At 38.8% G+C, this 12,592-nt stretch overlaps 1 protein-coding gene across 4 annotated transcripts in view; it reads left to right on the top strand.

Annotated features, from left to right (window-relative positions):
- The window catches only part of LOC117400301 (syndetin), a 171,470-nt gene that overhangs the window by 75,220 nt on the left and 83,658 nt on the right, over positions 1-12,592 (top strand). For 3 of the 4 annotated variants that reach the window (XM_034000044.3, XM_034000043.3, XM_059022015.1), the window contains exon 13: positions 172-304. In XM_034000044.3, coding sequence (XP_033855935.2) covers positions 172-304 — 133 coding nt within the window. Of the gene's footprint in view, positions 1-171; positions 305-4,633; positions 4,834-12,592 lie in introns of those variants that run through there. The other variant, XM_059022016.1, reaches the window with a different exon arrangement.

Genomic DNA, 12,592 nt, shown 5'->3' with positions numbered 1-12,592 from the left:
GTTTCAGATGCTGGTTAATTGGAAGAAGCTTTGCTGAGACCCTCTATGATAACCAATGTATTTATTTGTTATATGTGAATCAGACAAATTCAGAGGTTTATTATATATATGGAAGTTGCAAATTGAGTTTGGCTATAGAGTGTCTCACTAGACTGTGTCTTTTTTTCACAGCATATTACTCTAGACAGCTACATTCCCTGCCTTTCTGATCTCTGCAAAGCCCTCTGGGAAGTCATGCTTAGCTACCATCGAACTATGGAGTGGCATGAGGAGCATGACAATGAAGAGACAGTTCCAGCCTCAGGTAAGCAATGAAGTCAACTGAAGACACTGCATTATGACATTTTTTCATAGAATATAGGGTTTAAAACGCAAAACGTGTACAGCATATGCATACATTTATGAAACGACACAAAAAAGATTGTATTTTATTTATATAGGTAACAAACGTTTTTAAAATGCACAATTAAAAGTTTAAAAAATAACAAACAGTGTTTTACACTGTAATTCCATCTGAGGTCTGCATTATAATACACGCCCTGCCATTTATTTTTCTCTCAGATTAACAGTGTACAATGCCGACGCTAATAAGGCAAAAGGGAGAGAAGAGAGTTGAAGTTTGAGTGGACTTCATCACCCAGAGTACACTAGGGGTAAAAGAGAAAAACAAAAAAACAATAAGCAAAACCAGGTGTTTATTTAGGTTAGGCTTGTATTTCATAAGACCAAGAGAGATGGACTGATTTGTCGTTTAGATTTGATGTGCTTGCCTTCCAGTCTTTCGATTTTGTGATTCTTCTAAGGAGTACTGCGTGTAAAGCATAGATGCCCTCTCAAATTGGGTCAAATCTAAAATGCTCAATACATCCTAATCTATATGTTTTGGTTGAAATCATTCAATTATATTCACTGATCCAATGAAAGAATATCAGTGGAACACTGTTGTTCAAGAGCTTTTCAGCCATTTCCAATGGGGACCAACATCTTGAAAGAAGGTCAAAACAGTCAACACTCCTGTGATATCAGCAATGAAAATAAGCACACAGCCCAGTAACTTTAGTCCTATGTGGGGCAATTAATCACTGGACTTTCCAGCTCCATTTGGTCAAGCTTTAAGAGAACATTTATGGAAATTATTATTATTATTATTATTATTATTATTATTATTAGTTTATTTAGCAGACGCCTTTATCCAAGGCGACTTACAGAGAATAGGGGGTGTGAACTATGCATCAGCTGCAGAGTCACTTACAACTACGTCTCACCCGAAAGACGGAGTACAAGGAGGTTAATTGACTTGCTCAGGGTCACTCAATGAGTCAGTGGCTGAGGTGGGATTTGAACCGAGGACCTCCTGGCTACAAGCCCATTTCTTTAACCACTGGACCACACAGCCTCCTATTGGTCAGTCAATCGCCCTTGAAACTGAAGGTTCATGGATTTTGTTTGGCAGGAATGTTGGTGCTATAGAGATATAAGATTTTCCAAGTTTCACGTCTCTAGGTCAAATGTTTTTTCTGTGAGAGGTCACCAAATATTTGACCCGAAATGGTTCCCAGATCAGACCAATGACACAAAAGTACCAATAACTTTTTTATTTTTAAATATGCCATATTTTATATTTAACCTTTGACCTCAATTGGCCTGTCAGCACCAGAATTAAGACCAGCAAAACCTTAGATGGAGCATTGTGTGTTCTAAATTGTTGCAGTTAAGCAAATTAAAACAGTCATCTCGTTCTGTTTGGTACATTTAATGACAGTATTTCATTACCTTAACTGTAGGTGTTAAAGTTTTACTGAATTGCATTAATTTAATGATTTGTAAAGCTTTGTAATTTTGTATGCTTAATGTGTTTAATTTGCTTAATGTGATAGGTTACTAGCTATATATCATCAGTAGGTAAATCAAATCGATTATGCGAACTCGGTCCCAATTAGTTCAGATAATTGACCCTCTACTGTGTGTGTGTGTGTGTGTGTGTATATATATATATATATATATATATATATATAATTTGGGCTGTCACTCAATTAATTTTTGATCGGTCCATTAATCGGTCCACATTTTTAATAAGGGTAACAATCTTACAATGGCTGTGCTGCATAGTAATACTAATTGCTTAACATGCTGTCGTAGTCAGAAATCAGGGAAAGTAATTCCACATAATTACCTCTGTTTGAGGAATTGGTGCCTTCATCGTGCCCTCAGAATGCCAATTAAACAAGGTAAACAACAGAATCAATCAAGCGTTTAAGAACTTCACGATTTTTTCTTACTTGCACATTGGGATGTATTGTATCCCTATGCTTCTGCTCGGCCAGTTAAACATCAGTCCGGGTTTGTCCAAAAGTTTTGAGTGTTGCAGTGGCTCGCAAGTGACTTGGGAACGCTCATGTTTTTGTGTTGACTTCGGTAGACATCCTAGATTGCTGTAGCCAGTGCTGTTCCATATTGCCGTTTCTGTGCTGAACAAAATACAGTTCCAGCAGTACAATTTGTTTAATTGACAGCTACCGGTAAGCCACGGATACCTTTAGTAATTTTAATTTTGGAAGTGGCGAGCATATCCCTTCCCTTCCTGTGTTGGTTCGGGTATTTGTGATGTGGATACTTCCCTTTTTTAACATTCTTCAATTTGTTTCTGAGAGAGTTCTTCTTGAAAATTAATTCGTAACCAAATCGACTACAATGTCTCCGCTGTCTGATGACATTTTTTAATTTGTAAAAAAGTAATTTGAAATATTACTTCAAAGTCCTCAATATAATTCTCAATAACAGTCTTTATAATAAGCAATTTCTTGTGAAATTCAGCTGTTCTTACACAGCTTACCCTAGCATATTTGTGTCCCACTTCTGCTCTCTCATGATTGGACACCTGCATAACAAGGGGCAGATCTTTGACTCTCCCATTGTTTAAACTTACTCAAGACCTTCAGCTGAGGCAGATAATACTTTCAACTGTTTGTCCCACCTCTGCTCACTTAAGATTGGACTGCAGCTCTTTGGTGGATTTTATTTTGTATAAAAAAATAAATTAAAAAAAAATTCTGCATGATTTAAATTGTAAAAAAAAAATCCGTTAATCAGAGCAGCCCTTTAAATAGGCTGTGGTCCAGTGGTTAGGAGGCTGTGTGGTCCAGTGGTTAAAGAAAAGGGCTTGTAACCAGGAGGTCCCCGGTTCAAATCCCACCTCAGCCACTGACTCATTGTGTGACCCAGAGCAAGTCACTTGTGCTCTGTCTTTCGGGTGAGACGTAATTGTAAGTGACTCTGCAGCTGATGCATAGTTCACACACCCTAGTCTCTGTAAGTCGCCTTGGATAAAGGCGTCTGCTAAATAAACAAATAATAATAATAATATATAGAGTCACCTGCAAAATTATTGGCACCCTTGATAAAGATGTACTTTCCCCTTGCAAGGATAATGGCACTGAATATTTTTCTATAATGTTTAATGAGATTGGAGAACACATTGGGAGGGATCTTGGACCATTCCTCCATACAGAATCTTTCCAGAGCGTTGATATCCTTCGGTCTGCGCTTATGGACTGCCCTCTTCAATTGAAACCACAGGTTTCCAATGGGGTTTAAGTCCGGAGACTGAGATGGCCATTGCAAAATGTTGATTTTGTGGTCAATTAACCATTTCTTTGTGGATTTTGACGTGTGCTTGGGGTCATTGTCTTGCTGGAAGATCCACTTGCGGCCAAGTTTCAGCCTCCTGACAGAGGCAACCAGGTTTTTGGCTAAAATGTCCTGGTACTGGGTAGAGGTCATGATGCTGTTGACCTTAACAAGGGCCTCAGGACCAGTGGAAGCAAAACAGCCCCATAACATCAAAGATCCACCACCATATTTTACAGTAGGTTTGAGGTTCTTTTCTGCACACGCATCCTTCTTTCGACGCCAAACCCACCGCTGGTGTGCGTGGCCAAAGAGCTCTATTTTCGTCTCATCTGACCATAGCACCCGGTTCCAATCGAAGTGCCAATGCCGTTTAGCAAACTCCAGGCACTTACGTTTGTTGGTTGCTGTCAATAAAGGCTTTTTTCTGGCAACCCTTCCAAATAGCCTATTGGCATGGAGGTGGCATCTAATTGTAGATTTGGAGACTTGGTGACCCCAAGATGCAAGTTCTGTAATTCTCCAACTGTGGCCCTTGGATTTCCCTTTGCCTCCTGAACCAACTTCCTCACTGTGCGTGGGGGCAAGATACACTTGCGTCCTCTACCAGGCAAGTTTACCACTGTTCCAGTGGTTTTGAACATCTTAATTATTGCCCTAATAGTGGTAAGTGGTATATTTAGTATATTTAGCTATTGTTTTGTACCCATTGCCTGATTTATGAATGTCAACAACCATTTGTCTCTTTTCATTTGTGAGTTCTTTGCCTTTCCCCATGGTGATGGATGACAAATGGATTTCATATGCATGTTACCTCATTTTTATACCCCAGTGAAACAGGAAGCCATGGAAGGCTACAATACAGTTCCTTAAGACAGAGATGAACTTAAAGAAGTAGAATGTTAATGCAGATTTAATTTTGTTTGATTTTATTTATAAGAATCTTTAGGGGCGCAGTCCTCCAAAACGTGTGCTGTCAGCCGACCGCTTTTTTTTCACTCTGCAGGCCCGACATGCAGCCACCTCAGAGTTACAGGCAAGCCCGCAGGCGCCCGGCCAGTCTACAGGGGTTGCTGGTGCGCGGTCAGTGGAAGACACCCTGGCCGGCCTAAGCCCTCCCCACCCGGGCAAAGCTTGGCCAGTTGTGCGCCGCCCTTTGGGAGCTCTCGTCCATGGCTGGCAGTGGAATAGTCTGGACTCGAACCGGCGACCTCCAGGCTATAGGGCACATCCTGTGCTCCACGCGGAGTGCCTTTACCAGATGCGCCACTCAGGAGCCCCCTAGCTTCACATAATTTTGAACAAATAACCATGCCTGGTCTTTGACATTTTTGGTTAACACACTTTATTAATGATTCAGTGGAATCATTAATAATGCTGAGCTCTGCATGTCACTCTGGTCTGGACAGAACTGAGGTATACTGTACTGCACCCTCCAGATGGATAGCACTGGCTAAGGGGAATGTAATAGAATAGGCTATCCATGACATAGATTTATTGTGAGATTTCTTCTGTGAAATCAGCCTGCGCCATCCTTTTTTATTGCTTTACTTAGATATGATTGTTGTGTGAGATGGCTGGAAACCAAGCACTTTTTAAAGTTTCAATTTGAGCTCTACTTGCTTTGTGGTTTAAAAGGTCAAGAGGAACATGCTCAGTGGATGTGAGTCAGAGCGTAGCTTTAGTACCTTTTGCCAATGTGGAAAATGTATTTTTAGCATTGTCAGTTGGGGTTTTATGTTTAATATTATTCTTACTAACGTGTGCCACTGAACAGAAATTGTAATCCAACTGATTTTGCTGATGGAAAAAATGGTGTAATCTATCAATCATGGTGTTAGACAGCTTATGTATAGATATTGGACCATATCTGAACACCAGGAAGTGTGTTACTGCTCTTATAAAATTGTCTCCCATCCTGTATATTAAAATGTTAATAAACAAAATTAATTATTCAGTAAAGTTATATGCTGCAGACAAGCATGCACATTTTCCTTGTTATTCCCTGTTGGGGATATAGTAGAAGTATAATATAATTGTATCTGGAGAACCACTTTTTCAATTGTCATGAAACTTGACATTAACATTATTTCTTAAATTATTGAGAATAGTAGTTTCTGTCGATATAGCGGGTGTCTGTCTGTCTTTATATCGGTCCGTCTGTTTCGTCACACTTACATGTTTTCATACATCTTGAGAACCGCTTATCCAATTGTCTTGAAACTTGGTATCAACATTATTTAGGATATGTTTTCGGATTCTGGGGGTAAAGCGAGATGTCTGTCTGTCCATTCATCCATCTCTCTGTCACAGTTAATGACATATTTGGAGAATTGCTTAACAAATTGTGATTAAACATGTTGGTACTAATTCTCATTCTGTACTATTCTTTACATATGTTACTGATGATATATGTCATGGTTGGCAAATTTTTCAACATACTGATTGCTCTAATTTTGAATTTACACACATGACAGGGCATATATGTTGCCATGTTGGGTTCATGTTAGGGAGCTTTAAATGTACCTATCATTTCACTGTTGATGCACTATAATTGCAATATTTTAACAGTATGCCTGTCTCCTTTAATCCACATTAGTCACATAGCTCAATTCAACTCTTTTCCTGCCTCAGTTCTCTGGGCAGCTGGCTGTTGAATCCATTATGTTACGCATAGTGAAAGCCATGGAAAGCCATCTGGGTCAAAAAAGCGTTGTGCTGCTTTAGAGTGAGTCAGAATCTCATGGGACAGAAAAAAGGCAAGCACATCATTTTGAAATGCCTCACTTAAACAGTACCCAACTTCCTGAAAAAGTTTTTTAGTGATTTTTATATAGATTGTGTATATGTAGACAGTACTGTGCAAAAGTTTTAGGCAGGTGTGAAAAAATGCTGTAAAGTAAGAATGCTTTCAAAAATAGGCATGTTAATAGTTTATATTTATCAATTAACAAAATGCAAAGTGAGTGAACAGAAGAAAAATCTACATCAAATCAATATTTGGTGTGACCACCCTTTGCCTTCAAAACAGCATCAATTCTTCTAGGTACACTTGCACACAGTTTTTGAAGGAACTCGGCAGGTAGGTTGGCCCAAACATTGGAGAACTAACCACAGTTCATCTGTGGATTTAGGCAGCCTCAGTTGCTTCTCTCTCTTCATGTAATCCCAGACAGACTCGATGATGTTGAGATCAGGGCTCTGTGGGGGCCATACCATCACTTCCAGGACTCCTTGTTCTTCTTTACGGTGAAGATAGTTCTTAATGACTTTCGCTGTATGTTTGGGGTCGTTGTCATGCTGCAGAATAAATTCGGGGCCAATCAGATGCCTCCCTGATGGTATTGCATGATGAAGTATCTGCCTGTACTTCTCAGCATTGAGGAGACCATTAATTCTGACCAAATCCCCAACTCCATTTGCAGAAATGCAGCCCCAAACTTGCAAGGAACCTCCGCCATGCTTCACTGTTGCCTGCAGACACTCATTCGTGTACCGCTCTCCAGCCCTTCGGCGAACAAACTGCCTTCTGCTACAGCCAAATATTTCAAATTTTGACTCATCAGTCCAGAGCACCTGCTGCCATTTTTCTGCACCCCAGTTCCTGTGTTTTCGTGCATAGTTGAGTCGCTTGGCCTTGTTTCCACGTCGGAGGTATGGCTTTTTGGCCGCAAGTCTTCCATGAAGGCCACTTCTGACCAGACTTCTCCGGACAGTAGATGGGTGTACCAGGGTCCCACTGTTTTCTGCCAATTCTGAGCTGATGGCACTGCTGGACATCTTCCGATTGTGAAGGGAAGTAAGCATGATGTGTCTTTCATCTGCTGCAGTAAGTTTCCTTGGCCGACCACTGCGTCTACGGTCCTCAACATTGCCCGTTTCTTTGTGCTTCTTCAAAAGAGCTTGGACAGCACATCTGGAAACCCCTGTCCGCCTTGAAATTTCTGCCTGGGAGAGACCTTGCTGATGCAGTATAAATACCTTGTGTCTTGTTGCTGTGCTCAGTCTTGCCATGGCGTATGACTTTTGACAGTAAACTGTCTTCAGCAACCTCACCTTGTTAGCTGAGTTTGGCTGTGAACAAACGGCGATGGCAAGGAATGAAAAAAAAAAGAAAATACGTTGTTAACTTTATGTACTATTTATTTCGGGAATAAACAAAACAACGTTTAACTTGAACTGCTATTTGGCATCCTTTGTTTTGTAGTTAATTCACTGGGGTAAAGTAAGTCCTACACAACTCATTCTTTACTCCTGGGATATTTTTCTATTTTAACGTGCTACACATTGTAAGGTCTTGCTGTAAAATAAAGGCACACACACAGAAGCCATGGCCACGCCTCCTGCCCCTGCTGCTGTGCTGTCTGCCTGCGTTCAGAGCAACAATAATGGCTTTTATTACTTTTTGAAAAACAAACAAATATCCAAACAAATATTTACAGGATCAAAACTAATTTAGAACCTGATTGGAACAAAAACCCAGAATTGAATGGATCTCAAGTGGCCAGCGTTATTTACCACTGATGTAAAATGACAGAGTAACAGTATGATTCTGTATCGGGGTGTGAATTTTAAGTACCAGCATATTTGAGTACTCAAGCACTACACATTCGAAGCACTAGAGTCCTCTAATGCCAGTGCAATGGCTCACAGAGTAAGGTTTATGGATTCCCTCTGCTGCAGCAAGGGAGTCTGATTGACACTCTCATGATTTATGTTAAATCACATCTCCCCAAAGAATTACCTGCCACTTAAGTGTGTTCTGATTGTGTCTTGTGGTGTCTATTCGTGATAAAGTTATTGTAGGCACAAATCATTAAGCTATCTTGAGATAAGCATCCATTGATGTGGACACCATCTAGAGATGCTGCTTCAGTTGTGCCTGACGAATATTTTATATAAATTTATCTAGGGTTTTACCACAATTATTTCCTACTATATTACCATAAAACATATTCATTTTTAAGTGGAATCAAAGGTTGCACTGTATATATGAATATTTATTCTACAATAATAAGAGAATTCTGGCTATAAATTGGATTCATGTAAAATATGAATTTTTTTAGACAATATTCGACTTTGGTTCAATTCAGTGTTATCATATATCCGTACTTGTTTAACATTAAAAAATAAAAATTAAAAGTAAAAATAATTTCTTTTATTTTAAGTTATAAAAATATTTAGGGCTGTAACAAAGGGTACATTTTGACCTTTGAAGCTTCGTAACACATTACCGAAGGAAGGTTTAAAAGTTCAATGGTACTAATTTGCATAATTTACTGGTGACGTCACCATAGCTACTAGTTGATATTGGATTGAAAATTCTATTATCTTGCAAGTAATCCATATAAATGGAATAAAACATTCACATGTAGAACAGTAATCATGGAGTTGTAATTTAAGTAAAAATACACGTTGTTTATGTACACATAATTGATGCTGCTTGTGATATATACAGTAAGCTTGCATTGCAGCAGCACCTTTTTGCAGCCAATAAAAGAACAGCAGGCAAAACAAAGCTTTATTTAACAGTCACCATTTCAAGCAGGTTATCAGTCCCATTTTACTACTACTAAAAATAATAATAATATGAACTTACACTTGTTAAGCGACCCCGAAGATTGGTTGTGCCTCCACAGTTTGCATTCAACTTTTTTTTTTTTTTTGGTCGTCTGGACATTTAACAAAACAAATCCCAAATAGCAGAGGGTTTTTGAGACATTTATTTCAATACAGTTTACGCAATACAGTGCTTTGCTGTCAAGATGGCAAATGACGAAAGTTCAGCCTCTGGATAGTACGAGCTGGAGAAGGGAGGGGCGGATGGTTCTCGGTTTTCGAAATTAAAATGATCAATGTTAGCATATATATTGTATGTTTCAAACATATTATACTGTAGCACTTCTCTTAACTGTCTTGTACACTAGGTATTCACTACATATTTTACTGAAGCAATACAACTGCTATCGGTACCCCCCAGTGCTTTGGCATAATATACCCTGCTCCAATCCATATAGAGTTACTACATATAACAATATGGTAGTGGAATGTAATACAACAACTATAACAGAGAAAAAAACAGTGTGTGAATGTCGCCTGATGAAGCGTCAAAGGTTTAGAACTACCATCGAATTCCTGGCTAGCGAATAAACCTTCGAACCTTTGAACACAGCCCTGAAAATATGAAGTAGATTGTATAATAAAGTAATATACTAGGTATGTTTGTAAGAAAAATATTAACCATATATTCAGTTGGAATGCAGTCATACATTTGATCAGACCTAGAATTCAACATAGGGTATGGATTAATATCATTACATCATACACAGTTTAAACAGAATTAATCCTACACTATATGTGTGCACCATGGAAATTCATAAGTTGTTTAGTTACTCAGCCTTATTTGTGAAGAAAGTAAGAACAGTCTCGAATGAAGGATCATGTCAGTCAATCAATCAATCTTTATTTTATGTAGCGCCTTTCATGGTGGAGCACCATCACAAAGCACTTTACAAGATAGTGAAAATATGTCTTTCTCCGCGTGGTTAATAGCATTTCCATTTTGAAATTTGAGATCCGAGCTGGGCTCCGTAGACATGGAGTTTGAAGAAAGGCAAGATGGCATCTTCTCCACGTGTGTGTTACAATGAAATACAGGTCAGAACAGCAGCAGTTCCAGTGACTAACTTCATTATTCTTTGCAGGAGGTTATGTTATATTGAAAAATAAGAACTGTCTTCAAAAGGCAGGGACTTCTGAATACGACCAAATAGCAGTCAGTTTTTCAGAGACCCTCAGAGCATGGACCATGCCAGTTTGCAAGATCAAGTTCAATGGTATCGAATGGGGTCTTACTTTTGATGCTCAAATATAAATGATACATTTCTTTTGATGCTCAGTATATTAGGTTTCTTATTTATTTAAATACTTTTGTTTTTTCTTACTATAGTCAAACCACATACCTATCCTAGTTCGATTGCTTCTGGCATATTAACTCTGTTCCATAGAGTTTGCCATTCTGCTCTCACTGGATCTGAATTTTTTAAGGCTCTGAGTCTAATTGCAAGAGACGCTTTTGCCTGATAAGGGAGGTTTGGAACTTTTAGCAGGCCGGCCTGATCTTTTGATACCAGGAGCTCTCTTTTTCAGACCTCACACAGACTTATTCAAAAGGATACAAAATACAGAATCCTACAACATTACTATTAGCAATGTATTTCATTCTATAGCATCCAATCCATATCTAATAAGTCAGCTTGTTTCCAGCAAGATTCAAATTCTCCTCCTGCTCAGATCGAAGTGGCTCTGTGAACACCGTGACAGGCCTGTGCATCCAGCGTTTTACATCACAGGTGTGGGCGACCAGGGTCTTTACTTGATACCTGCAAAAACTTAAATCTTGTTAGCTGGGCTCCCATCTCTACATTCCCATTTCCATCATCAGTGGGCAAACTTCAAATACATTTAAACTGTTTCTATCAAAGAGCCATCCATCTCTGCCACATATACCTTTCACTCAAAAAAGGTGCTTGCACCTTGTACAAGGGAAGACAGGTTTTAGGGTCACTCCATGACATTGCATATCCATAAACAATAAGTTGTTACTTTGATTGAATATTTTTCCCAATCTTTATATTTCTTCAATGCTTATTTTCTTTGTTCATAACAGTCTTTACACTTCTTTTTTTCCTCCTTTCTAGTTTTCTGTAAGAGAAAGTTTTTTGTTGGGGCAAGAAATCTGGCTTCTTTGTGCAAAGATACAGAACAGTCGAACATCATAGTGTGTTAACTTCAAAGGTTAAATATTGCGAAAAAACATCTTTATTAGGTTCCTTTTTTATCCTGAATCAAGCAGCTCTCTCTTCCTAGTGTCATTAATTTTCTGCTTTATATAGAATCAGTTGTCTAGAGGTTTATGAGAGAATTGGAAAAATAAAAACATATCCACATGGCTGACTAAACTAAAAGCTTTTGTGCAGTGTTTCAATGCCAGATCCACCGTCTCGCTCAAAACCTTGACGATAGTAAACAGGCCTCTTTTCAATCTGCCCGCACCTCCATTAATGTTTTACCCTTTGAGAAACTAATTTATCGTCTGCATACAGGGGAACTTTCAGTTGTCTGGTTTAAAATTTATAGAAAAAAAAGAGAGTGGATACATCCCCTGCTTTTCATTAAGAAAAGCTGACTCCTCCTCTTTTCTAGCACCCCTCCAATCCCTGCTGCTCCCTTACTCCGTGACCCCCTATTTGGGAGGGTGTTGCTGCTGTCCCTGGACAGGATTGGTTCTCCAGTTCCGCTGCCGCTACAGTATTGTTAAATATTCATTATATAACAGCTCATTTTGAAACTCCAAAGAAGCGCAAACCTGTATACAGTCAGTGTTCTTCAATGTGCACAATTTATTTACAGGCTATTTGCCAGTAATACAAGCCTGGCATCCTGCTCTGGACAAAGGTGGCACGCTTTCTTTTTTTTTTTTGTTTGTTTGTTTGTTTATACAGTCAATACACAGAGGGGCGTAATTACAAAGCATTTTCAAGACGGGATGGGACCAGCAAATCAGATGCTAGTTAACACGAGCAGGAGAAGAAGAGCACGCCCACTGCTTGTCTGTGGCAGAAATACTGTAAATAGCAAGGGTTTGGTACAGTTTTGTTGATAAACTTAAATAATGTTATTAACTATGCGCATTACAAAAATGTAATTATTGAATCAATTATCCAGTATTTATATCGATGTATATAATGAGGAATGTAATTCGCGGCTCTCTTCAAACAGTGGTATGTTTGCACTGCGACTGGCCCATCTTAGTACATTATTATTATTATTATTTATTTCTTAGCAGACGCCCTTATCCAGGGCGACTTACAATTGTTACAAGATATCACATTATACATTATTTCACATTATACAGATATCACATTTTTTACATACAATTACCCATTTATACAGTTGGGTTTTT

This window comes from Acipenser ruthenus, chromosome 4 (assembly GCF_902713425.1).
Source record: "Acipenser ruthenus chromosome 4, fAciRut3.2 maternal haplotype, whole genome shotgun sequence".
Taxonomy (NCBI): domain Eukaryota; kingdom Metazoa; phylum Chordata; class Actinopteri; order Acipenseriformes; family Acipenseridae; genus Acipenser; species Acipenser ruthenus.
Note: the sequence above shows the minus strand (reverse complement) of the source record. Positions and strands in the feature narration are given on the sequence as shown.